At 44.6% G+C, this 19,472-nt stretch overlaps 2 protein-coding genes across 2 annotated transcripts in view; both read right to left on the bottom strand.

Annotated features, from left to right (window-relative positions):
• The window catches only part of WDR88 (WD repeat domain 88), a 43,358-nt gene extending 30,244 nt beyond the window's left edge, over positions 1 to 13,114 (bottom strand). The window contains exon 1 of the mRNA XM_059151928.1: positions 11,606 to 13,114. Within this exon, the coding sequence (XP_059007911.1) occupies positions 11,606 to 11,911 (306 nt within the window). The 5' untranslated portion in view covers positions 11,912 to 13,114. The remainder of the gene's footprint in view (positions 1 to 11,605) is intronic.
• Positions 13,115 to 13,184: 70 nt separating this feature from the next.
• GPATCH1 (G-patch domain containing 1) overlaps positions 13,185 to 19,472 on the bottom strand; it is a 43,848-nt gene continuing 37,560 nt past the window's right edge. Inside the window, exons 18-20 of the mRNA XM_059151927.1 lie at positions 18,628 to 18,725; positions 17,522 to 17,670; positions 13,185 to 13,461 (exon numbers count right to left, since the gene is read on the bottom strand). Of these exons, the coding sequence (XP_059007910.1) occupies positions 13,431 to 13,461; positions 17,522 to 17,670; positions 18,628 to 18,725 (278 nt within the window). The 3' untranslated portion in view covers positions 13,185 to 13,430. The remainder of the gene's footprint in view (positions 13,462 to 17,521; positions 17,671 to 18,627; positions 18,726 to 19,472) is intronic.

Below are 19,472 nucleotides of genomic sequence, written 5' to 3'. Positions count from 1 at the left end.
GAGGACTCGAACTCTCACACATGGCTGGTGGGAATCCAAATGGTGGTGCCGTTCCTTTAGAACACAGTTCAGTAATTCCTCAAAAAGTTAAAACTGATCCAGCAGCTTCACTTCTAAGTGTATACCTAACAGAAATGAAAACATGTCCACACAAAAATTTGAAAATAGATACTCATAGTAGTATTATTTGGAATAGTAAAATAAATGGAACCCATTAGAATATCATCCACTGATAAACATGAGACACATTCCCACAATGAAATACAACTAAGCAATATGACAGGAGTGAAGGACTTCTGATTTCTGGGCTACCATGTGAGAAGCTTGGAAGGCACTGCTCCATTTGCACAACTAATTAAAAGCCGAGCAAACTGAGAAATCAACAACTCTTCCTAGATTCATGACTGCTGCCCTCAAAATTGGAGAAATGGGCAAATACAAAGAATCCCATATTATAGGGCAGAAATCCAAGAGCAGCGACCTCCATGGGAACCAGGCCCAGGATCGGGAAACCTGACCTGTAACAGACAAGTTGCTGGGGGTGCAGCATGGATAACGTTGAGAGTTAAAAACTCCAGGGGGGGGCGCCTGGGTGGCTCAGTTGGTTAAATAACCGCCTTCGGCTCAGGTCATGGTCCTGGAGTCCCGGGATCGAGTCCCGCATCAGGCTCCCAGCTCCATGGGGAGTCTGCTTCTCCCTCTGACCTTCTCGTCTCTCATGCTCTCTTTCACTGTCTCTCTCTCAAATAAATAAATAAAAATCTAAAAAAAAAAAAAAAAAAAAAAACAAAAAAAAAAACTCCAGGGGGACCCAGCCATGAGGGGCCCTCACTCACATTCATATTAGCGTTATCTCCAGTAGCAGACCTGGTCCTCACAGTGGCTGGAAGAGGGGGTAAATAATTGCTTTGAAATATTCCATGCAGCATTATCAAAGCCTACCTGACCTGGGGAAAGGGAAATATTCAACCCTTGCCAGCTCTAGCCGTACACATAGAAGGAGGGAAATACCCAGCTCCCAGCCGCTCTAGCCATCCAATCCCACCTAACCTCAGGGTGAGCGGGGAGGAAGTGCAGACTTTTTCAGTCTGCACCCAGGACATTCCCAAGCCTGAGGCAGAGGCCTACTGAAAGACTGAGATGTATTCATAGGACTGTAGACTTCTTCTCTGCCCACTACATGGTAGCATCACATTACTGAAGGCTTATTTACAGCTGTTCCTTTTACCCACTACATTGTGTCTGGTTATCAAGAAAAAAAAAAAATGCAATCCTAAGAGGCAGAACACATAGCTTGAAGAGAAAGCACAAACCTAAAAACAAAACCAGACCCAGATGTGCCAAGGATGTTGGAATTATCAGACCAGGAACTTAGACACCTGTGGTTAATATGCTAAGGGCTCTAAGAAATGTAGTAGACAGCATGCAATGTAAGCAGAGATGGAAATTCGAAGATAGAACCAAACAGAAATGCTAGGGATCAAAAACACCATAACAGATCAAGAGTATCTTTGATGTGTTCATTATTAGACTAGACATGGCTGAGGAGAGACTCTCTGAGCTTGAGGATTTATCAATAGAAACCTTCAAAACTGAAAAACAAACAGAAAAAAAAAAAAAAACTTAAAGAAATGGAACAGAATTTGCCAGAACCGGAAGAGAACTACAACAGTGTAATATATGCACAATGAAAATACCAGAAGGAGATGAGAGAATGGAAGAGAAATATTTGAAACAATAATGATTGAGAAGTCCCCCCAAATTAATTTCAAATGCCAAACCTCAGATCTAGGAAGCCCAGAGAACACGACGGAACAGGATAAATGCAAAAAACAAACAAACAAACAAACAAGACCCCACTATACCTAGGCATATCATTTTAAAGATCCAGAAAATTTAAGATAAAAGGACATTGCTGGAAGCAGCTAGAGGAAAACCATGTCTTGCCTATAAAGGAGCAAAGATAAGAACCATTTCCACCCTCTCAGAAACCATGCAGCCAAGAAGAGACTATAGTGAAATATTTAAAGTATTAGGAGGGGGAAATTCCACCCACCTAGAAATTTGTATCCTGTGAAATTATCCTTCCAAAGTGAAGGACAAATACTTTCTCAGACAAAGAAAAATTGGGGAAACTTTGATACCAATAGTCTGTCTTGCAAGAAATGTTAACAATTCTTTAGAGAGGAGGAAGATGATATACATGAGAAACCCAGATCTACACAAAGCAAGGAGAGCACCAAAGAAGGAATAAGTGACGGTAAAATAAAAACTTTGTTTTTATTCTTAATTGATCTAAGTTTGTTCAAAATAATAATAGCAATAATGTAAAAAAAGCAACAATGTATTATATATAATAGATATATGATATATAGTCTTATAAAAGCAATATATTATATGTTATATAATTAACATATGATTATGTATATATATTATATATATGTTTATATATATACATATATATAAATAATGTATATATATAATGAATGACAACATGATACAGTGGACATGAGGGAGGACTTAGAAATATTTTGCTGTTTTAAGTTACTGACACTACCTAGGAGTGGTATAGTGTTGTTTGAAAGTGGACTTGGATTGACGGCAAATGTATATTGCAAATTCTTGGGCAACCACTGAGAAAAGAAAAAAAAGTGTACCTGATATGCTAAGAAAGGAGAGAAAATCGAATCACACTGAATGCTCGATTAAAGCCTCAAAAGCTAGAAGAATGGAAGACAAAAATAGGAACAATAAACAAAGGCAACAAATAGAAAACAGTAACAAATATGGCGGATATTCATCCAACTAGATCAATAATCACTTTGAATGGTCTGAATGTACCAATTAAAAGAGGGATTGTCAGAGTGGATGAAAAAATAGGACCCAATGATATATTGTCTACAAGAAACTCACTTTAGATATAAAGACACATTCACATTAAAAGCAGGAGCGTCTGGGTGGCTCAAGTTGGTTAAGCATCTGACTCTTGATTTTGGCTCAGGTCACAATCTCAGGGTCATGAGATCAAGTTCCTCGTCAGGTTCCACACTCAGCAGGGAGTTTACTTGAGGTTCTTACTCTGCCCCTTCCCCCCCACTTTCACTTGTTCTCTCTCTCACTCTTTAAAAAAAAAATGTAAAAGGATGGGGGAGACTGGTTGGCTCAGTCAGTTGAATGTTGACTCCTGATTTCAGATCAGGTCATGATCTCTGGATTGTGAGATCAAGCCCCATGCCAGGCTTCATGCTGGGTTTGAAGCCTACTTAGAATTCTCTCTTTCTGGGGGCACCTGGTGGCTCAGTCGTTAAGTGTCTGCCTTCAGCTCAGGTCATGATCCCAGGGTTCTGGGATCGAGCCCCGCATCGAGCCCTGCATCGGGCTCCCTGCTCAGCAGGAAGCCTGCTTCTCCCTCTCCCACTTCCTCTGCTTCTGTTTCCTCTCTTATTGTGTCTCTCTCTTTCTAATAAATAAATAAAATCTTAAAAAAATAAAAAAGGATTCTCTTTTTCCCTCTGCTCCTACTCCTCTCTCTCTTTAAAAGAAAAAAAAAGGTAAATGGGTGGAGGAAAAATAGACCATACTAACCCTAATCGAAAGAAAGCAAGACTAGCTATATTAACTTCAGATGGAGGAGACTTCACAGTGAGAAAAGTTATCAGGGGCAAAAGGGGGCACTCATAATGACAAAGAGGCCAGTTCTCCAAGAAGATATAATAACCCTTAACATATATGTGCCTAACACCAGAGCACCAAAAATGTTAGGCAAAAGCTATTAAAATTGCAAAGAGAAGTAGGTGAGTCCATTATCATGGAGACTTCATCACCCTCTATGAGAAAGGAACAGATACAGCAGGCAGAAAATTAACAAGGACATAGTGGAACACAACACCACCATCAGTCAGTTGAATGTAATGGAGATCTACAGACTACTTCCTCCAATAACAGCAGAATAAATATTCTTCTCAAATTCATATGAAACATTTACCAAGACAGACCACATTCTAGGCCATAAAACACACCTTAACAAATTTAAAAAAAAAAAAAAAGCCCAGAAACTATACAATCACGACCCCAATATCAAGACCTGAGCTGAGATCAAGAGTCAGACACTTAATTGACTGAGCCACCCAGGCACCCCTAAACAACACACTTTTAGATAACACGTGGTTCAAAGATGAAATCTCAAGAGAAGTTTTTAAATATTTTGACCCTAACGAAATTAAAATATGAAATCAAAATTTCGGGGCACCTGGGTGGCTCAGTGGGTTAAAGCCTCTGCCTTCAGCTCAGGTCATGATCTCAGGGTCTTGGGATCGAGCCCCGCATCGGGCTCTCTGCTCAGCAGGGAATCTGCTTCCTCCTCTCTCTCTGCCTGCCTCTCTGCCTACTTGTCATCTCTGTCTGTCAAATAAATAAATAAAATCTTTAAAAAAAAAAAAAAAAAAAAAAAAGAAATCAAAATTTCTCAGGTGCAATGAAAGAAGTCCTTAGAGGGATATTTATAACAATGAATGCATTTATAAAAAAGAAGAAGGGTCTAAAATCAATCATCTAAACCTTTACTTTAGGAAAATAGAAGAAGAAGAGCAAATTAAATGCAAAGTATGTAGAAGAAAAGAAACAATGACAATTAGAGCATAAACCAATTAAACTGAAAGCAGGAAACTTACAGTGAAAATCAATGAACTCAAAAACTGTTCTTTAAAAAGGATCAATTAAGGGATGCCTGGGTGGCTCAGTCGGTTAAGCATCTACCTTCATATCAGGCCATGATCTTGGGGTCCTGAGTTCGAGCCCTGGGTTGGGCTCCCTGCTCAGCAGGGAGTTTGCCTCTCCTTCTCCCTCTGCCCCTCCTACCCCACTCAGGCTTTCTCTTTCTCAAATAAATAAATTCTTTTTAAAAAATTAGTAAAATTGATAAGCCTCTAGCTAGGCTAACTAAGAAAAAAAAGAGATAACCCAATACTAGTATCAGAAATGAAAGATAGGGGCACCTGTGTGGCTCAGGGGGTTAAGCCTCTGCTTTTGGCTCAGGTCGTGATCCCAGGGTCCTGGGGTCAAGTCCAGCTTCGGGCTCTCTGCTCAGCAGGGGGCCTGCTTCCCCCTCTCTCTGCCTCTGCCTGCTACTCTGCCTACTTGTGATCGCTCTCTGATAAATAAATAAAATCTTAAAAAAAAAAAGAAATGAAAGATATCCTATTGACATTAAAAAGATAGTCAAGGAGTATTATGAATAACTCTATTTCCACAAATTTCATCACCTGAAATGAAATAGACTAATTTCAAATTTGAAATGAAATGGACTAATTCCTGAAAAGACACAATTAGGCAAAAGTCACACAAGAAAAATTAGACAATCTTAATAGGTGTTTACGTAATAAAGAAATTGAAATAGTAACTAAGGTAGTTAGTTCCGGCCCAGATGGGTTCACTGGTGAATTCTACCAAACCTTTAAGGACAAAATTGTACCAATTCTCTACAATCTCTTTTGGAGGATAGAAGCAGAAGGAATACTTCTTGACTCATTCTGTGAGGCTAGCATTACCCTAATACTAAAACCAGATAATGACACTTAGAAGAAAAGAAAACTACAGACCACTATCTCTCATGACCATAGACGTAAAAATCCTCAACAAATATCAGCAAATTAAATCCGACAATGTATAGAAAGAATTATGCATCATCACCAAGTTGGATTTATCCCAGGTGTGCAAGTCTACTTTGTTATTCAAAAATCAATTAATGTAATTCATCACATCAGTAAGCTAAAAAAGAAAAAATCACAGGACTACATCAATAGGGGCAGAAAAAGCATTTAACCAAAATCCAATAGCCATTTATGGTAAAAACTCTCAGCAAATTAGATATAGAGGGGAACTTCTCAGCTTGCCAAAGACTATCTACAAAAACCCTACAATTAACATCATACTTAATGATAAGAAGTTCTGTCTTTCCATTAAGATCAGGTACAAGGCACAGGCTTTCCCTCTCACCACTCCTTTTCAACATTGTCCTGGGACTTCCAGCTCAGGCAATAAGACAAGAAAATGAAATAAGAGGTATAAGATTGGGAAGGAAGAAATAAACCTGTCTTAATGAACATATGACATTAGCACCTACGTAGAAAATCCGAAAGAATCAACAAAAACTCCTGGAACTAATAGCAGATTTGGCAAGACTGCAGAATATGAGGTTAATATAAAATAAAAAATCAATTTTTGCTATGCCAGCAATGAACAAGTGGAATTTTTAAAAAGATTTTTAAAAAATGTTTAAAAGACTTTATTTATTTATTTGACAGAGAGAGACACAGTGAGAGAGGGAACACAAGCAGGGGGAGAGGGAGAAGCAGGCTTCCTGCAAAGCAGGGAGCCCGATGCAGGGCTCCATCCCAGAACCCCAGGATAATGACCTGAGCTGAAGGCAGACACTTAATGACAGGTGCCCAAGATTTTTTTTTTTTTTTGAGAAAGAGAGAGAAAGGGAGCACAAGCGGGGGGGGGGGGGCGCAGAAGGAGAAGCAGACTCCCCAACGAGCAGGGATTTCCCTATGCAAGGCTCAATCCCAGGACCCTGGGATCATGACTTGAGCTGAAGGCACACACTTAACCACTGAGCCACCCAGGCGCACCAAACAAGTGGAATTTTAAATTCCACCCCACAAAATTAAATATTTAGGCATATATCTAACAAAATATGTGTAAGAGCTATATGAGGAAAACTACAGAACTCTGATGAACAAAATCAAAGAATTAAATGAATGGAGATCTATTCCATGTTCATGGATAAGAAGACTCAATTTTGTCAAGATGTCAGTTCTTCCCAACTTGATCTATGAATTCAATGTAATCCCAATCAAAATCCCAAAAAGTTATTTTGTGGATATTGACAAAGTGATTATAAAGATTATGTGGACAGGCAAAAGATCCAGAAGAACAAAGCACTGACACTACACCACTTCAAGACTTACTCTAAAGATATAGTGATCAAGGGGCACCTGGGTGGCTCAGTGGGTTAGAGCCTCTGCCTTCGGCTCAGGTCATGATCTCAGGATCCTGGGATCGAGTCCGGCAGCGGGCTCTCTGCTCAGCCAGGAGCCTGCTTCCCCCTCTTTCTCTGCCTACTTGTGATCTCTGTCTATCAAATAAATAAATAAAATCTTAAAAAAAAAAAGATACAGTGATCAAGACAGTGTAATACTAGTGAAAGGGTAGAGAAACAGATCAATGGAACAGAAAAGAAAGTCCAGAAACAGATCCACATGAATAAAACCAATTGCTCTTTGATAAAGGGTCAAAGTCAATACAATGGACAAATGATAGTCTTTCAACAAATGATAATGGAACAACTGGATATCCATATGTAGAAAACTAAGTCGAAACATCCACCTTACATCCTTTACAAAAATACAAAATGGATCACAGAGCTAAATGCAAAATGCAAATTTAAAAAACTCCTAGATAATAATATAGAAGATCTAGGTGATCTTGGGTATGGCAATGACTTTTTAGATACAATGCCAAAGGCACAGTCCATGAAAATAGTAACTGATGAGCTGGACATAAAAACTGAAAACTTCTGCTCTGTAAAAGACAGTGTCAAGAGAATGAGACAAACCACAGCCTGGGAGAAAACATTTGCAAGAGACACATATGAGGGCGCCTGGGTGGCTCAGTGGGTTGGGCCGCTGCCTTCGGCTCAGTTCATGATCTCAGGGTCCTGGAATCGAGTCCCGCGTCAGGCTCTCTGCTCGGCGGGGAGCCTGCTTCCTCCTCTCTCTCTCTCTGCCTGCCTCTCTGCCTACTTGTGATCTCTCTCTGTCAAATAAATAAAAATAAAAATCTTTAAATAAAAAAAAAAGAGACACATATGATTAAGGATTATCATCCAAAATTATCAACGTTTAATAAGAAAATAAACCACCCAATTAAAAAAAATGAGCCAAGACCTTAACAGACACGTCACCACAAAAGATACATGTGAATTACATGTTATTTTACAAATAAGCATGTGAAAAGATGTTCCGCATCATTTGTCATCAGGGGTTTGCATATTAAAACAACATAAGATACCACTACACACAGGGGTGCCTGGGTGGCTCAGTGGGTTAAGCCTCTGCCTTCAGCTCAGGTCATGATCTCAGGGTCCTCAGGGAGCCTGCTTCCCCCTCTCTGTCTGCTTGCCTCTCTGCCTGCTTGTGAGCTCTGTCAAATAAATAAGTAAAGTCTTTAAAAAAAAAAAAAAAGATACCACTACACACATACTTAATGGCCAAAATCTGGAACACTATCAATACTAAATGTTGGCAAACTGTGGAGAAACAGGAACTCTGATTCATTGCTGGTGGGGATGCAAAATGGTACAGCCACCTTTGAAGACAGTTTGACAGTGTCTTATAAAACTAAACATACTCTTCACATACAATGCAGCCATCATACTCCTTGGTATTCATCCAAAGGAGTTTAAAACTCTGTCTACACAAAATCCCGCACACGGTTGTTTTTACAGCTTTATCCGTAATTGCCAGAACTTGGAAGTAACTTTGAAAAACCTGAAGATGTCCTTTGGCAGGTGAATGGATAAATAAACTATGGTACATCCAAATAATGGGATGTTTTTCAGCGCGAAAAATAAAGAAGTCACCAAGCCATGAAAAAATACACGAGTCATTAAAAAAAAAAACCACATTCAGGAAACTGCACGTTACTAATGAAAGATTCAGTACATTCATTCAGAGACTCAGGACACTCGTTAGCAGACTTCAAATTACTAATGAAATTACTAGTGAAAGAAGCCAGTCTGAAAAGCCCACATAATGTATGCATCCAGATATAGGACATTCTGGAAGCTAGAGAGACCGTACAGAGATCAGGGTTTACCAGGGGTTGGGAGCTTTGGAGAGAGAACAGGCAGAGCCCAGAGGATTTTTAGGACAACGCAATTACTCTCTGTGATAACATGACTGTACACATTGGCATATATTTGTCCAAACCCACACAACGTACAACACCCAGAGTAAAGCTGTAAGGTAAACTTCGGACTTTGAGTATCATTGTAGGATCGTCAATTTTCCATGTATTTCAGTCAGTGGAGAGTGCTGATGAGGCCGTGCATGTGTGGAGGCAGGGGATACAAGAAATCTCTCCATCTTCTGCTCACCTTTGCTCTGAACTAAAAACTGCTCTAAAGAACAAAGTCTATTTATGATCCATAGAACATGTATTTATTATACGTGTATATATGCACTTTTAATTATAGGAGGTACGAGTACCTCCTGCAGCATGGATGAGCCTCGAAAACATTATACGGAAGGAAAAGGAGCCAGTCACGAAAGCCCACATGCTGTTTGGTTCTCTTTCTAGGAAAGTTCTAGAAGAAGCAACTTTATAGAGAGAGAGAGTGAATCAGTGGTTGGCTCAAACTGGGGGGAGGGCCTGAGAAGAAATGGGGATGGGGCTTCTTTTCCAGACGATGAAGTGTTCTACAGTGATGTGGCCTTGTTACAGGACTCTGGGAATACGCGGAAATCCCACACTTTATATGGGTGAACTGCGCACTGTGTGAACTACATTTCAATAAAGGGGTATTTTGAGAAGGGAGCGGGGATAGAAGGAGCAGGCCTGAAATGGTCCACTGCCCACCCCCCAGGGTGTGCAGGGGATGTGTGTCCCCCCAGATGCGACCCCTTCTGTCGTGGGTGCCTGGATCCTGGGCCGTCGGGTGGCCACCTCCAGCTCCATGTTCTGCAGCTGTCTCGGTCTCCAGGCCCAACTTGTGGTCTTCATTCTCTCGTGGCAAAAAAAAACAGAGCTTAATTATGGGCATAAAAACCAGCAGGGGGGTTGCCTGAGTGGCTCAGTGGGTTAAGCCTCTGCCTTTGGCTCAGGTCATGGTCTCAGGGTCCTGGGATTGAGCCCCTCATCGGGCTCTCTGTTCAGCAGGGAGGCTGCTTCCCACTCTCTGCCTGCCACTCTGCCTACTTGTGATTTCTCTCTGTCAAACAAATAAATAAATAAAATCTTAAAAAAAAAAAAAACAACAAATAGCAGGAACGGGGTGCAGTGCATCCATCAACCCATCATCCTTTCTGGGGACACCCATTCCGCGTTTTTTTCTGGGCATAGTATTTTCTGGGTTCACTAGGGAAAGAGCCCCTGAGGAGCTGTGGAGAGATGTTCCAAATACACAGAGACATATTTGGAGGCACTAACAAAAATGGCATATAGAGGACAGTCCACTTTTTGTAAAAACCACAAAAAAAATCATTTTTTTTCTTAATATACGTAGTATTCCTTCACTTGATCAATAAAGACGTCATAGCCTCGTTGGGCCTTGATCTAGGCACTGCAGGGCCAGTGGGAACCGAGGGGAAAGACCCCAGGTCGGGAGCGAGAGAGTCCAGGGCTCATGGACATGGCAGGCTTCTCCTGCTCCCTCCATTTGCAAACAGAGCACAGGGGTGGGGGGCACCACAGAGGGAGATTTTTTTCTCTTTTTTTCTGTTTGCTGGAGAGCTCCCCTGAGCAACTTTGTCCTCAAAGAGAAGCATCATTTCTTGAGTCTTTGCAGGTCTGAAGAAAATGTCCTTCTGTTGCCTTTGCTGGGGATCAGCAGTTGGGTCAGGTAGAGAATGCTTAGGTCAGAAACTTTCCTCTGGGAGAAGTTACAGACCCTCTCAACTTCTGTCTTCTTCATGGGTCACAAAAATCTTAGGTCAAAAAAAAATCACAAGCCACCTTCATGTGCATCCACAGGAGACTGGTTAAAGTCATTAGAAGACGGCCAGCTGGTGGGATACTACCAGTAAAAAGGAACAAGGAAGTCGCTTATTTATGATATGGAAAGATCTCTAATATATGCTAAGTCAAAAATTTTAAAACTATGTGCATAAGGGGTCTAAGGTAAGGGGGGGAGATATACATGTATATACTCAAAAATGCATAAATTATCTCTGTAGGGATACAGAAGAACCTAGAAGCATTTCTTCCCTCTGTAGAGAGAAATTGGGCAGTGAGAGCAAGGCTGCTATGTTAGGGAGAACTTTTTTTTTTTTTTTTTTTTAAGGCAGAACATTTGAAGTCTATTGAATTTGAATCTTGGGGGTATTCTATTGAGAACTTCTGTGCTGTCCTTTAATTTTACTCAAAAATCAGAATAAATATCATGACTAAAAGCACTGACACACACTTTGCTGGAAGAGATCACACAGCCAGTCAACAATCCTCACTGTGGGCTCTGCTCCCAGGTGTCCTGAAGGCCAGCCACAAAGTCCAGCATCTCAAGCTGATCTGTTGCTTCTGGACCTAACTGCTTCATGGGTAGGGAGGGCTCCTTCATTGTCCCTGGGGTATGCACTTGGCAATGTCACCACGGGGACATTTGGAAGGCTCAGCCAGAACCACAGTCTGGGAGGGGTCAGGATCCCCCACTTTGGAACAGGATCCTCCCCCAGTACAGGGGGAGCCGTGGGGAGCCACTTGGTTTTGCCAGGGACCCCTAGTGAAGCCCAAGTGGCTCCCCACGGCTCCCCTTAGCCAGCTCACTGCGACCTCCCACGTATGAGGTTCAAGTCTGCGTTCCTCACCCCCACCCCTGTGGTCTGACCTTCGAGAGGGTCTCCTGGTCGCCCCAGAACTTCTTCTCAGACTTCGGGTGCTCCTCGGGTGGTGGAGAGTCCTTGCTGACCTCTAGGGGGTCAAGGGGAGCCAGCAGCCGGTTCTGGCGCGCCTCCAAAGTCAACAGCTTGAAGCGGCCATAGGCCCTGATCACAGCCGGCAGCTTGCGGAAGAGGTGCTCAAGATCGCTGGAGGGCATCGAGGGCAGCTTCGCTCTATGCAGCTCGGACACGGTCTTCAGGTCATCATCCAGGGATTCCGAGCACAAGGGGGCGGACGGCGGTTGGGAGGCCATCTCCGAGCCCAGCCTGCTGGTGGCCGGCACCCAGCACCCAGCACCCAGCCCGGCCGGAACGGCGGCGCCGTGCGCCTGCGCCCTGTGCCCGCACCCTGCGCCCGTCTCCGCAGAATCACGTGCCCTCCCTGGGCGCTGCGATCCCCCTGCGTCCTCTCCAAGCCGAGCACTCTCACTCCCAGAAAAACGGGGTTTGAGTTCAGGCACAAAAGGGTTGAGGCCAAGCGTGTGAAACCAGCAGCCTCATCCCCACGGCCTCCATTTGGCTCTTCCTGGCTCCGTCTCCCAGGATGGTTTCTGGGTAGCCCTCTGCCTGTGCGGGGACTCCTGGCCAACCCACTAGGTATCAACAACAGAGAAATGGACACTAAGTTACGGAATGGGCCCTGGATGAATTCAGATGCAGCTGTCCGGGGCGGGGACACACAATATATAAGAGCATGAAGGAAATATGTCACGCTGTCAATGAAGGGGAACAAATGTCACCTCTAGCTGGGTAGCAGCGTCACCGACAGAAAAAGACTGGGTGGGGACACCTGGGTGGCTCAGTTAAGCATCTGCCTTCTGCTGGGGTCATGATCCCACGGTCCTGGGATCAAGCCCCACATGGGGCTCCTTGCTCAGCAGGGAGCCTGCTTCTCCATCACTCTGTAGCTCTCCCTGCTCATGCTCTCTCTTGCTCTAATAAATAAATAAAATCTTTAAAAAGAAAAAATATTTTTTTCTTTTTGGATATTCCCAAATACTAAGGGTTATCATCTCTAAGTAGTAGAAGTAGAAGCGGTTTTCTCCTTCTTTCTACTTTGGAAACTGTTCTGCTCTTTCTATAATGTCACTTTGAACCGCTGCACTTTTCTCAAAGGTCTCATCAGTGCTGATGAGGTAGCACCCAAGCGGGGACCCAGGGCTGCAGAGCAAGGACCTGGAGATTGTGGGACCCAGGGTGTGGGCGCACACTCCCTGGCTCTTGCTCTGAGAGACTGTCTGGGACACTTTGGTGACATCTACCCGGAAAGGCTGAGGCCACCCGCTAGGATTGATGCTGGTGCTGGGCCACCCACTGGGCTCCTGGCCACCACCACCCACCACGAGAGGCAGGAGCCCCGTGCCTGAGAAGCAGGGAAACCACCACCTCCTTCTCTCCCACAAGCCCTTAATTAAGTCCAACTGTCCTTATCTGGACTCGGCTTTCTTCATGAACAAAACCACAGAGAACCCTTCATTTCTCATTTCTTTTTAAAAGTTTCAGGAAATAAAAAAATTAAGAAGAAAATAGAAAAATTCCATTTTAATTAAACTGTACAGTCTGAATTATTTCCTCTGACACTAACTAAAGTTAAAAATAGAAATCAATTTCTGCAACCTTTCAAGGCAGCCTTTGAAATGTCAAGGTCTTAAAAATTATTTTACAGCATGAATTTACATAGAAATACAATCTGTACAATGTATTAAGCAAGCAATCAATGGGTTCCCTTCACGGAGGAGATCTGGTACTGGGACAGGCCACGGCAGAATCCAGTTACTGCTTCCTTAGTGGAAGACTTTTCAGCCTGGAAAAAGAAATAAAGGAGAAAGGACAATTAGGGAAGAACTGAAAGCCAGACAGCTCGGTGGGGGCCAGGCATGCCAGACCTCCCCGAGTCCTGGTGGCACACGGGTACCCACACACCACAGAGGAGGGCCACAGGCCATGGAAGCATCATTTCTCTGTTGCCCTCAGAACGCACGGGGACACTCACACGCCACACCTTGTATGAGGACCTGTTTATAAAAGCAAGTTCTGATCCTGGTTTCACCTATCTCATGTAGGAGCTCTGAGAAGGAACTGGGGGCAGGGGGAGAAAAGAAAAAACATGTCTGTTTCCCAAGCTGACAGTCTTCAATCTCGGCTTTGGACACATGATGGCATTCATTGAGTAGGGCTGGGCCACACTGGCTCTAGATCCTTCCTCGACAGTCCCAGAATAAAAAACCAGATGTTCCCAACAACAGAAGAGAAGAATAGTCTGTGGTCCCATAAAGGCACACCCCGCAGCAACGAGGATGAGGACGAGCCAGCCGCCGCTGCTGGAATCGCGTGAGGGACTCCCACAAGCCCATGCAAGAGTCCACTCCACGGTTCCTTTAGGTTAAGTCCAAGCGCTAGGGTAATCAGTGGCGGCAGAGGCCAGTAGAAGGGCTAGCTGTGGGAATGGGGGTAGGCAGGCTAAGTGGGAGGAGACACAAGTGGCCGTGGGCTGCTGGGGTGTCCCTGGATCGGGTGACGAGAATGCATGCAGCTGAAGCGTATGGTCTGTGTGCATATATGTATGTGTGTGCGCTACAGCATTTACTGAACCGTTGGATTCTAGGTCTATGAAGTTCTAGACTGGGCAAGACAAACTGACAGAGACAGCAAATAGGCCAGTGTCCTGGGGAATAGGGGTGGAGACAGCAGACTGCGCCTCCTCTCCGAACCAAACTTGATGGTCCCAGAAGAAAAGCACCAGGGCCCTTCCCGAGAGTGACACTCCATGCCAGGTGCTGGGAAAGAAGACGAGACCCCTGTTGTTGTGAGCCTCCCGCCACCCCTTCTAGAAGATGGGTGCAGACAGGCAACGCACAGAGGGGAGTGAGACACAACGGGGGGGGGGCCCTCCAGGCTCCCGGGGGAGAACCTAGGAGGCTCAGGGTTGAGGAGCAGTGGGGACCATCCCTGTAGCAACAAGGTTCAGATGAGGGCACGCCACACTCTGACCCTCCCTCCCTTGGAGAGAGGTGCTCTCAGGGGTGTATGAACCCTCCAGCCCTCTTCCTGTGCAAGGACGTACATATAAGTGCACATAGGGAAAGCCAAAGGCCTGAAGACATTTGACCATCAACAGCACTGCCTGTATACGCTGTTCCATGGCTCTGGATCTCTTGACGGTGAGTTTTATATCCAATCAGTTCACAGCTGTGTGCCCAGTTTTCCATCTGCCGCACAGTGCCCACAGCAAGCCCCTGCTCCGGCCCTCCCACCACACCCTCCAGAAGGGCACTGACAGGCTTCCCCCGCAGGAACAACTCATCAGATGGCCCCAGATGCTTAAGGGTGAGACCCTCCGGTGTTGGTGAGGTTCCATGGGCCTGACCACGTGACCTAGCCTCCCTGGGCCTGGCTGTCCCACCTACAGACAAGGGGCCCCAGGTGTCTGCCTCACAGGGGTGCATGCAGATGAAATGGGCCATGCCCGGGGTGTGCTCCTCCCCTGCACCCCCCCCCCCCACCGCCAAATGCTGGTGTGCAGGACGACAGGGAGACAGGTGTGGGCAGAGCCACTGTAGGAGGCTTGGGATGAAACTGAAATGCTCTTCTCCTTTGTACTTTTGAGTCATGAGAACATATCGTCCATTCTGAAGAAGTAAATGGAAAAGAATAAAGGGGTGGCACTTGTATTTCCAGACAGAAGATATGCTTACAAGGTCAAAGTAATTAAAACAGGGTAGACAGACAGAACAGTATCAAATGGCTAAGAAACCAGAGAAGAGCAGCCCTCAGGTGGCTCAGCTGGTTAAGCATCTGCCTTCGTCTCGGGTCATGATCCCGGAGTCCTGGGATTGAGCCCTATGTTGGGCTCCTTGCACAGCAGGAAGTCTGCTTCTCCCTCTCCCTCTGCTCCTCCCCCTGTTCACGCTCTCTCTCGTTCTCTTTCTCAAATAAGTAAATAAAGTTTAAAAAAGAAAAAATGAAACCAGAGTAGGGAATGGAGCAGGCCTGCACAGGGACTGAGTACCTGACCAAGATACTCTTCCTTTAATGAGCTGGTTCATCGTGTAGCGCTGACATGGCCAGGGCTCACTCGTGCCCCTCCCCCTTCACCCTGAGCCCGAAGCTGGACTTCTCCTGCCCAGCCCCATGGTGGCCAGGCCATGTGGCAGTGAAGGCTACGACATCCAGGCAGAACCACAATCACCCCCAGCGCCACCCTCCACCCATTCCCTCCTAGGAGGGCTATGCACTGAAGCAGAACAAGCTGGGGTCCTGAGTACCTTTCTTGGTTTTCTTTTATTAATTATTAATCTCTTTTCTTTTTTATTTTAAGTACTCTCTACACCCAGTGCAGCACCCAGTGAGCTCAAACATACAACCCTGAGATCAAGAGTCATATACTCTTAAGCCAGCTGGGTGCCCCCCTGGTTTTCCTTACCCTCTATTGTGCCTCTGGGATGCCAGAATTCTTCCTCATTGGCGCTAGTTCACTCTCTTGACTAATACAACTAGCTAGCCATTTGGGGAAAGGGAACCTAGATGCCTACTTTACTCTGGTCACCAAAAAAATTAAAAAAAAAAAAAATCCAAACAGATTAAACAAAAACAAAACTATAAAAGCCGGAGACTAGCTTACATACATATGTAACATCCTGGGTTAGGGGAGGCCTTTAGGAGACAAAAATATGAAACATAACCCCCACCACCACAAACATCAGTAAAACTGAGGGCACCAAAAATTAGAGCTTCTGTACAACAAAGACAGTTAAAATCCACATGACAGGGGTGCCTGGGTGGCTCAGTGGGTTAAGCCGTTGCCTTCGGCTCAGGTCATGATCTCAGGGTCCTGGGATCGAGTCCCGCATCGGGCTCTCTGCTCAGCAGGGAGCCTGCTTCCTTCTCTCTCTCTCTCTCTGCCTGCCTCTCAGTGTACTTGTAATTTCTCTCTGTCAAATAAATAAATAAATAAATCTTTTTTTAAAAAAAATCCACATGACAGGTAACACACTAAAACACAGGTGGTTCATATCCAGAATTATTCTTTCTTAATTCCTAAAAATCAGTAAAATAGTACCTTACTTGACTGACACAAGTAAAACAAACAATGTAACAGAAAACACAACACTGTGCAAAGAATGTGAGCAAGTTACTCCCAAGACAGCATATGGGTAAAGGCTGTCCTCCAGCCACTCAACCCCAGTACTACCCCCAGAAACACAAATTAGAAGTCAGATGCCATTCTTCGCCCATCGTGCTGGCAAACATTTCTGAACTGTTTGTAACTGATGTAGTAACAAGATGAAGTGGATTCAGCCACTTCCGGAAGTAATCTGGCAGTATTTCTTCATTCCGCATGTTCATACTTGGTTGATTTACACTAGATAAAATTGTATTACTTATTTTAAAAATGCACAGCAACAAAACATGTGTGTATGTATGGTGTGTGTGAGTGTGTGTGTATGTGTGTGAAACACTTAACAAAAAAGTCTTGAAGGAAGACTGATGGCAGGAAGCTGATGGCAGAGGCTTCTGGAGAGAGAGGTTTGAAGAAATGCTCAAGAACCACTTGAAGGGGGTGCCTGGGTGGCTCAGTGGGTTGGGCCTCTGCCTTTGGCTTGGTTCATGATCTCAGGGTCCTGGGATCGAGCCCCGCATTGGGCTCTCTGCTCAGCAGGGAGCCTGCTTCCCTTCCTCTCTTTCTGCCTGCCTCTCTGCCTACTTGTGATCTCTGTCTGTCAAATAAATAAATAAAATCTTTAGGAAAAAAAAGAACCACTTGAAGCTTTATCTGTAAGGTCTGAATTTTCACAGTGGTAATACATCACGATTCCAACAAGCCTCCAGGAGGTTTCTGAAGACCACCGTCCCGCACTGCCTACCTTCTCAGCAGCTCCTGCGGTGACAGGTCTGTAGGCCCCTCCCCATCGCTCTGGCTGTCGGTGCTGTCCGTACTCTCAGAACTACTACTCTTCTCTGACTTTTTATTCTTTTGCTTGCCTTTGTGTTTGTGCTTCCGGTGCTTCTTTTTCTGAAAAAGAACAGCGAGGCAGGGGTAGGTGTGGGGAGGACACATGGGTGTTTCTCGGCCAATTCCTACGGATAGGCTAAGGAGGCATTTGGTTGCTGGAGTCATTCAAGAGCAAAGACAGAACACCTCATCAGGAGTGAGCCTCCTATGGGACAGCTTGGGACATGCTTGTTGTTCTGATATGTAGTTGATCACAAGCATGGTGGAAAAGCACAAAGAAGAAACCAGTATAAGGTCAGAGAAGTGCAGATACACTGGTAAGAAACAAATGACTTTGGTTTTCAACCCAACAGCACCAGTTTTGTTTTGTTTTGTTTTGTTTTTCCTGTCACTACAAAAGATCTTCCATCATCTTCCATGCTCAGGAATGCTTTCTGTCGGGTAGCCAATCATGGAGCTGTTTGTCCTCCATTCCACCACTGCCCAGAGCACTCTGGGACCCAACACTCACATTAACCAAATTAAAAGCCTGTGCCATCACTGAAACACACAGATCACAGGGGCAGAGGTGTCAGGGGAAAGCACATCCCTCCTTCAAGTTCCCCTTACCTCAAATAGCAAGCTATGGACCCAAATCTCTGTTTGTAATGATGACAAAGTCGTGGAGAAAAAAATGTTCCAAATAATATCCTCATTTAATATTGAATGAATGACTAATTAATGCTATTCTATTAATATTCAACCCTTACTCTAAAGTATTCAAATGTCTTTTTCACAATGTTCGCAATAAACTGTTCTGAGTGCAACTGAATAATTAAAATACTCTGTCTAAAAGAAAAACAAAGCTCTTGAAAATCGAAGCATTATATTTCTGCCAAGGTGTGCAGAGGTCTGCCTGCCCCCATCTGGCCAGGAGATATGCAGGCCAGATGGGGGGGCGGGGCGGAGCTGGTCTCCAGGACAGAAGCAGGCACAGCAGAGCCTACATCCAGTCCCAGGACCCCAGAAGGTACTCACCTTCTCTTTCCTCCGTCTGTGCTCTTTCTTAGTCTTGTGTTTTTCTTTGTTCTTTTTATGTTTCTCTTTTTGAGGTGCCTCAAGCGTCTGACGGACATCTGAAACGCAAATGTAACATACCCATGATCTGCTGGGGGAAATGAAGACTGACTTACTGAACTGGGAAGGTGACCTAGGTAAATGTTTAACATGAAGGTGGAACTCCTGCCCCACCTCATTGATAAACAAACGAATTAGCATGTCTACCTGGTGGCTCTATATTTAGAAACCGCCAGAAACCTCAGTACTCCACCGGTGTCAGACCAGTCCCTGGCCACAGCCTTATCTGCTGGATGAGTCAGATGGACCAGACTGCACAAGTCTTTCTCTTTAACATCCTTGGGCAAGCTCAGAGACACACCAGAGTCTGAACCTCAGCTCGAGGTTGCCAGCCGCAGCTTTGTGACCTTCCGTTCATTGGTCAACTTCTCCAAGCCTCAGTCTCCCCAGCTATGAATAGAGACGGTAAGAATCCCTGCTCTCTCAACAGAGGGTTGGATGGAACCAGGCCCATGAAACCCAGAGCCTAGAATTAGGCACATAAATGTCAGCTCCTCTCACATCATCCTCCCTTATGAAAGCACATTATATATGAATTTGTCTTATAAGCTTGAACACTAGAAAACAAGCATCAAAAGAACACAATGTATGTAGTCATCAAAAATGACCAATCGGGGCACCTGGGTGGCTCAGTGGGTTAAAGCCTTCGGCTCGGGTCATGATCTCAGGGTCCTTGGATGGAGCCCCGCATCGGGCTCTCTGCTTGGCGGGGAACCTGCTTCTCTTCCTCTCTCTCTCTGCCTGCC

Source organism: Mustela lutreola, chromosome 16, assembly GCF_030435805.1.
Source record: "Mustela lutreola isolate mMusLut2 chromosome 16, mMusLut2.pri, whole genome shotgun sequence".
Taxonomy (NCBI): Eukaryota; Metazoa; Chordata; class Mammalia; order Carnivora; family Mustelidae; genus Mustela; species Mustela lutreola.
The sequence above is the reverse complement of the archived record's forward strand: the minus strand, read 5'-3'. Positions and strand labels throughout refer to the sequence as shown.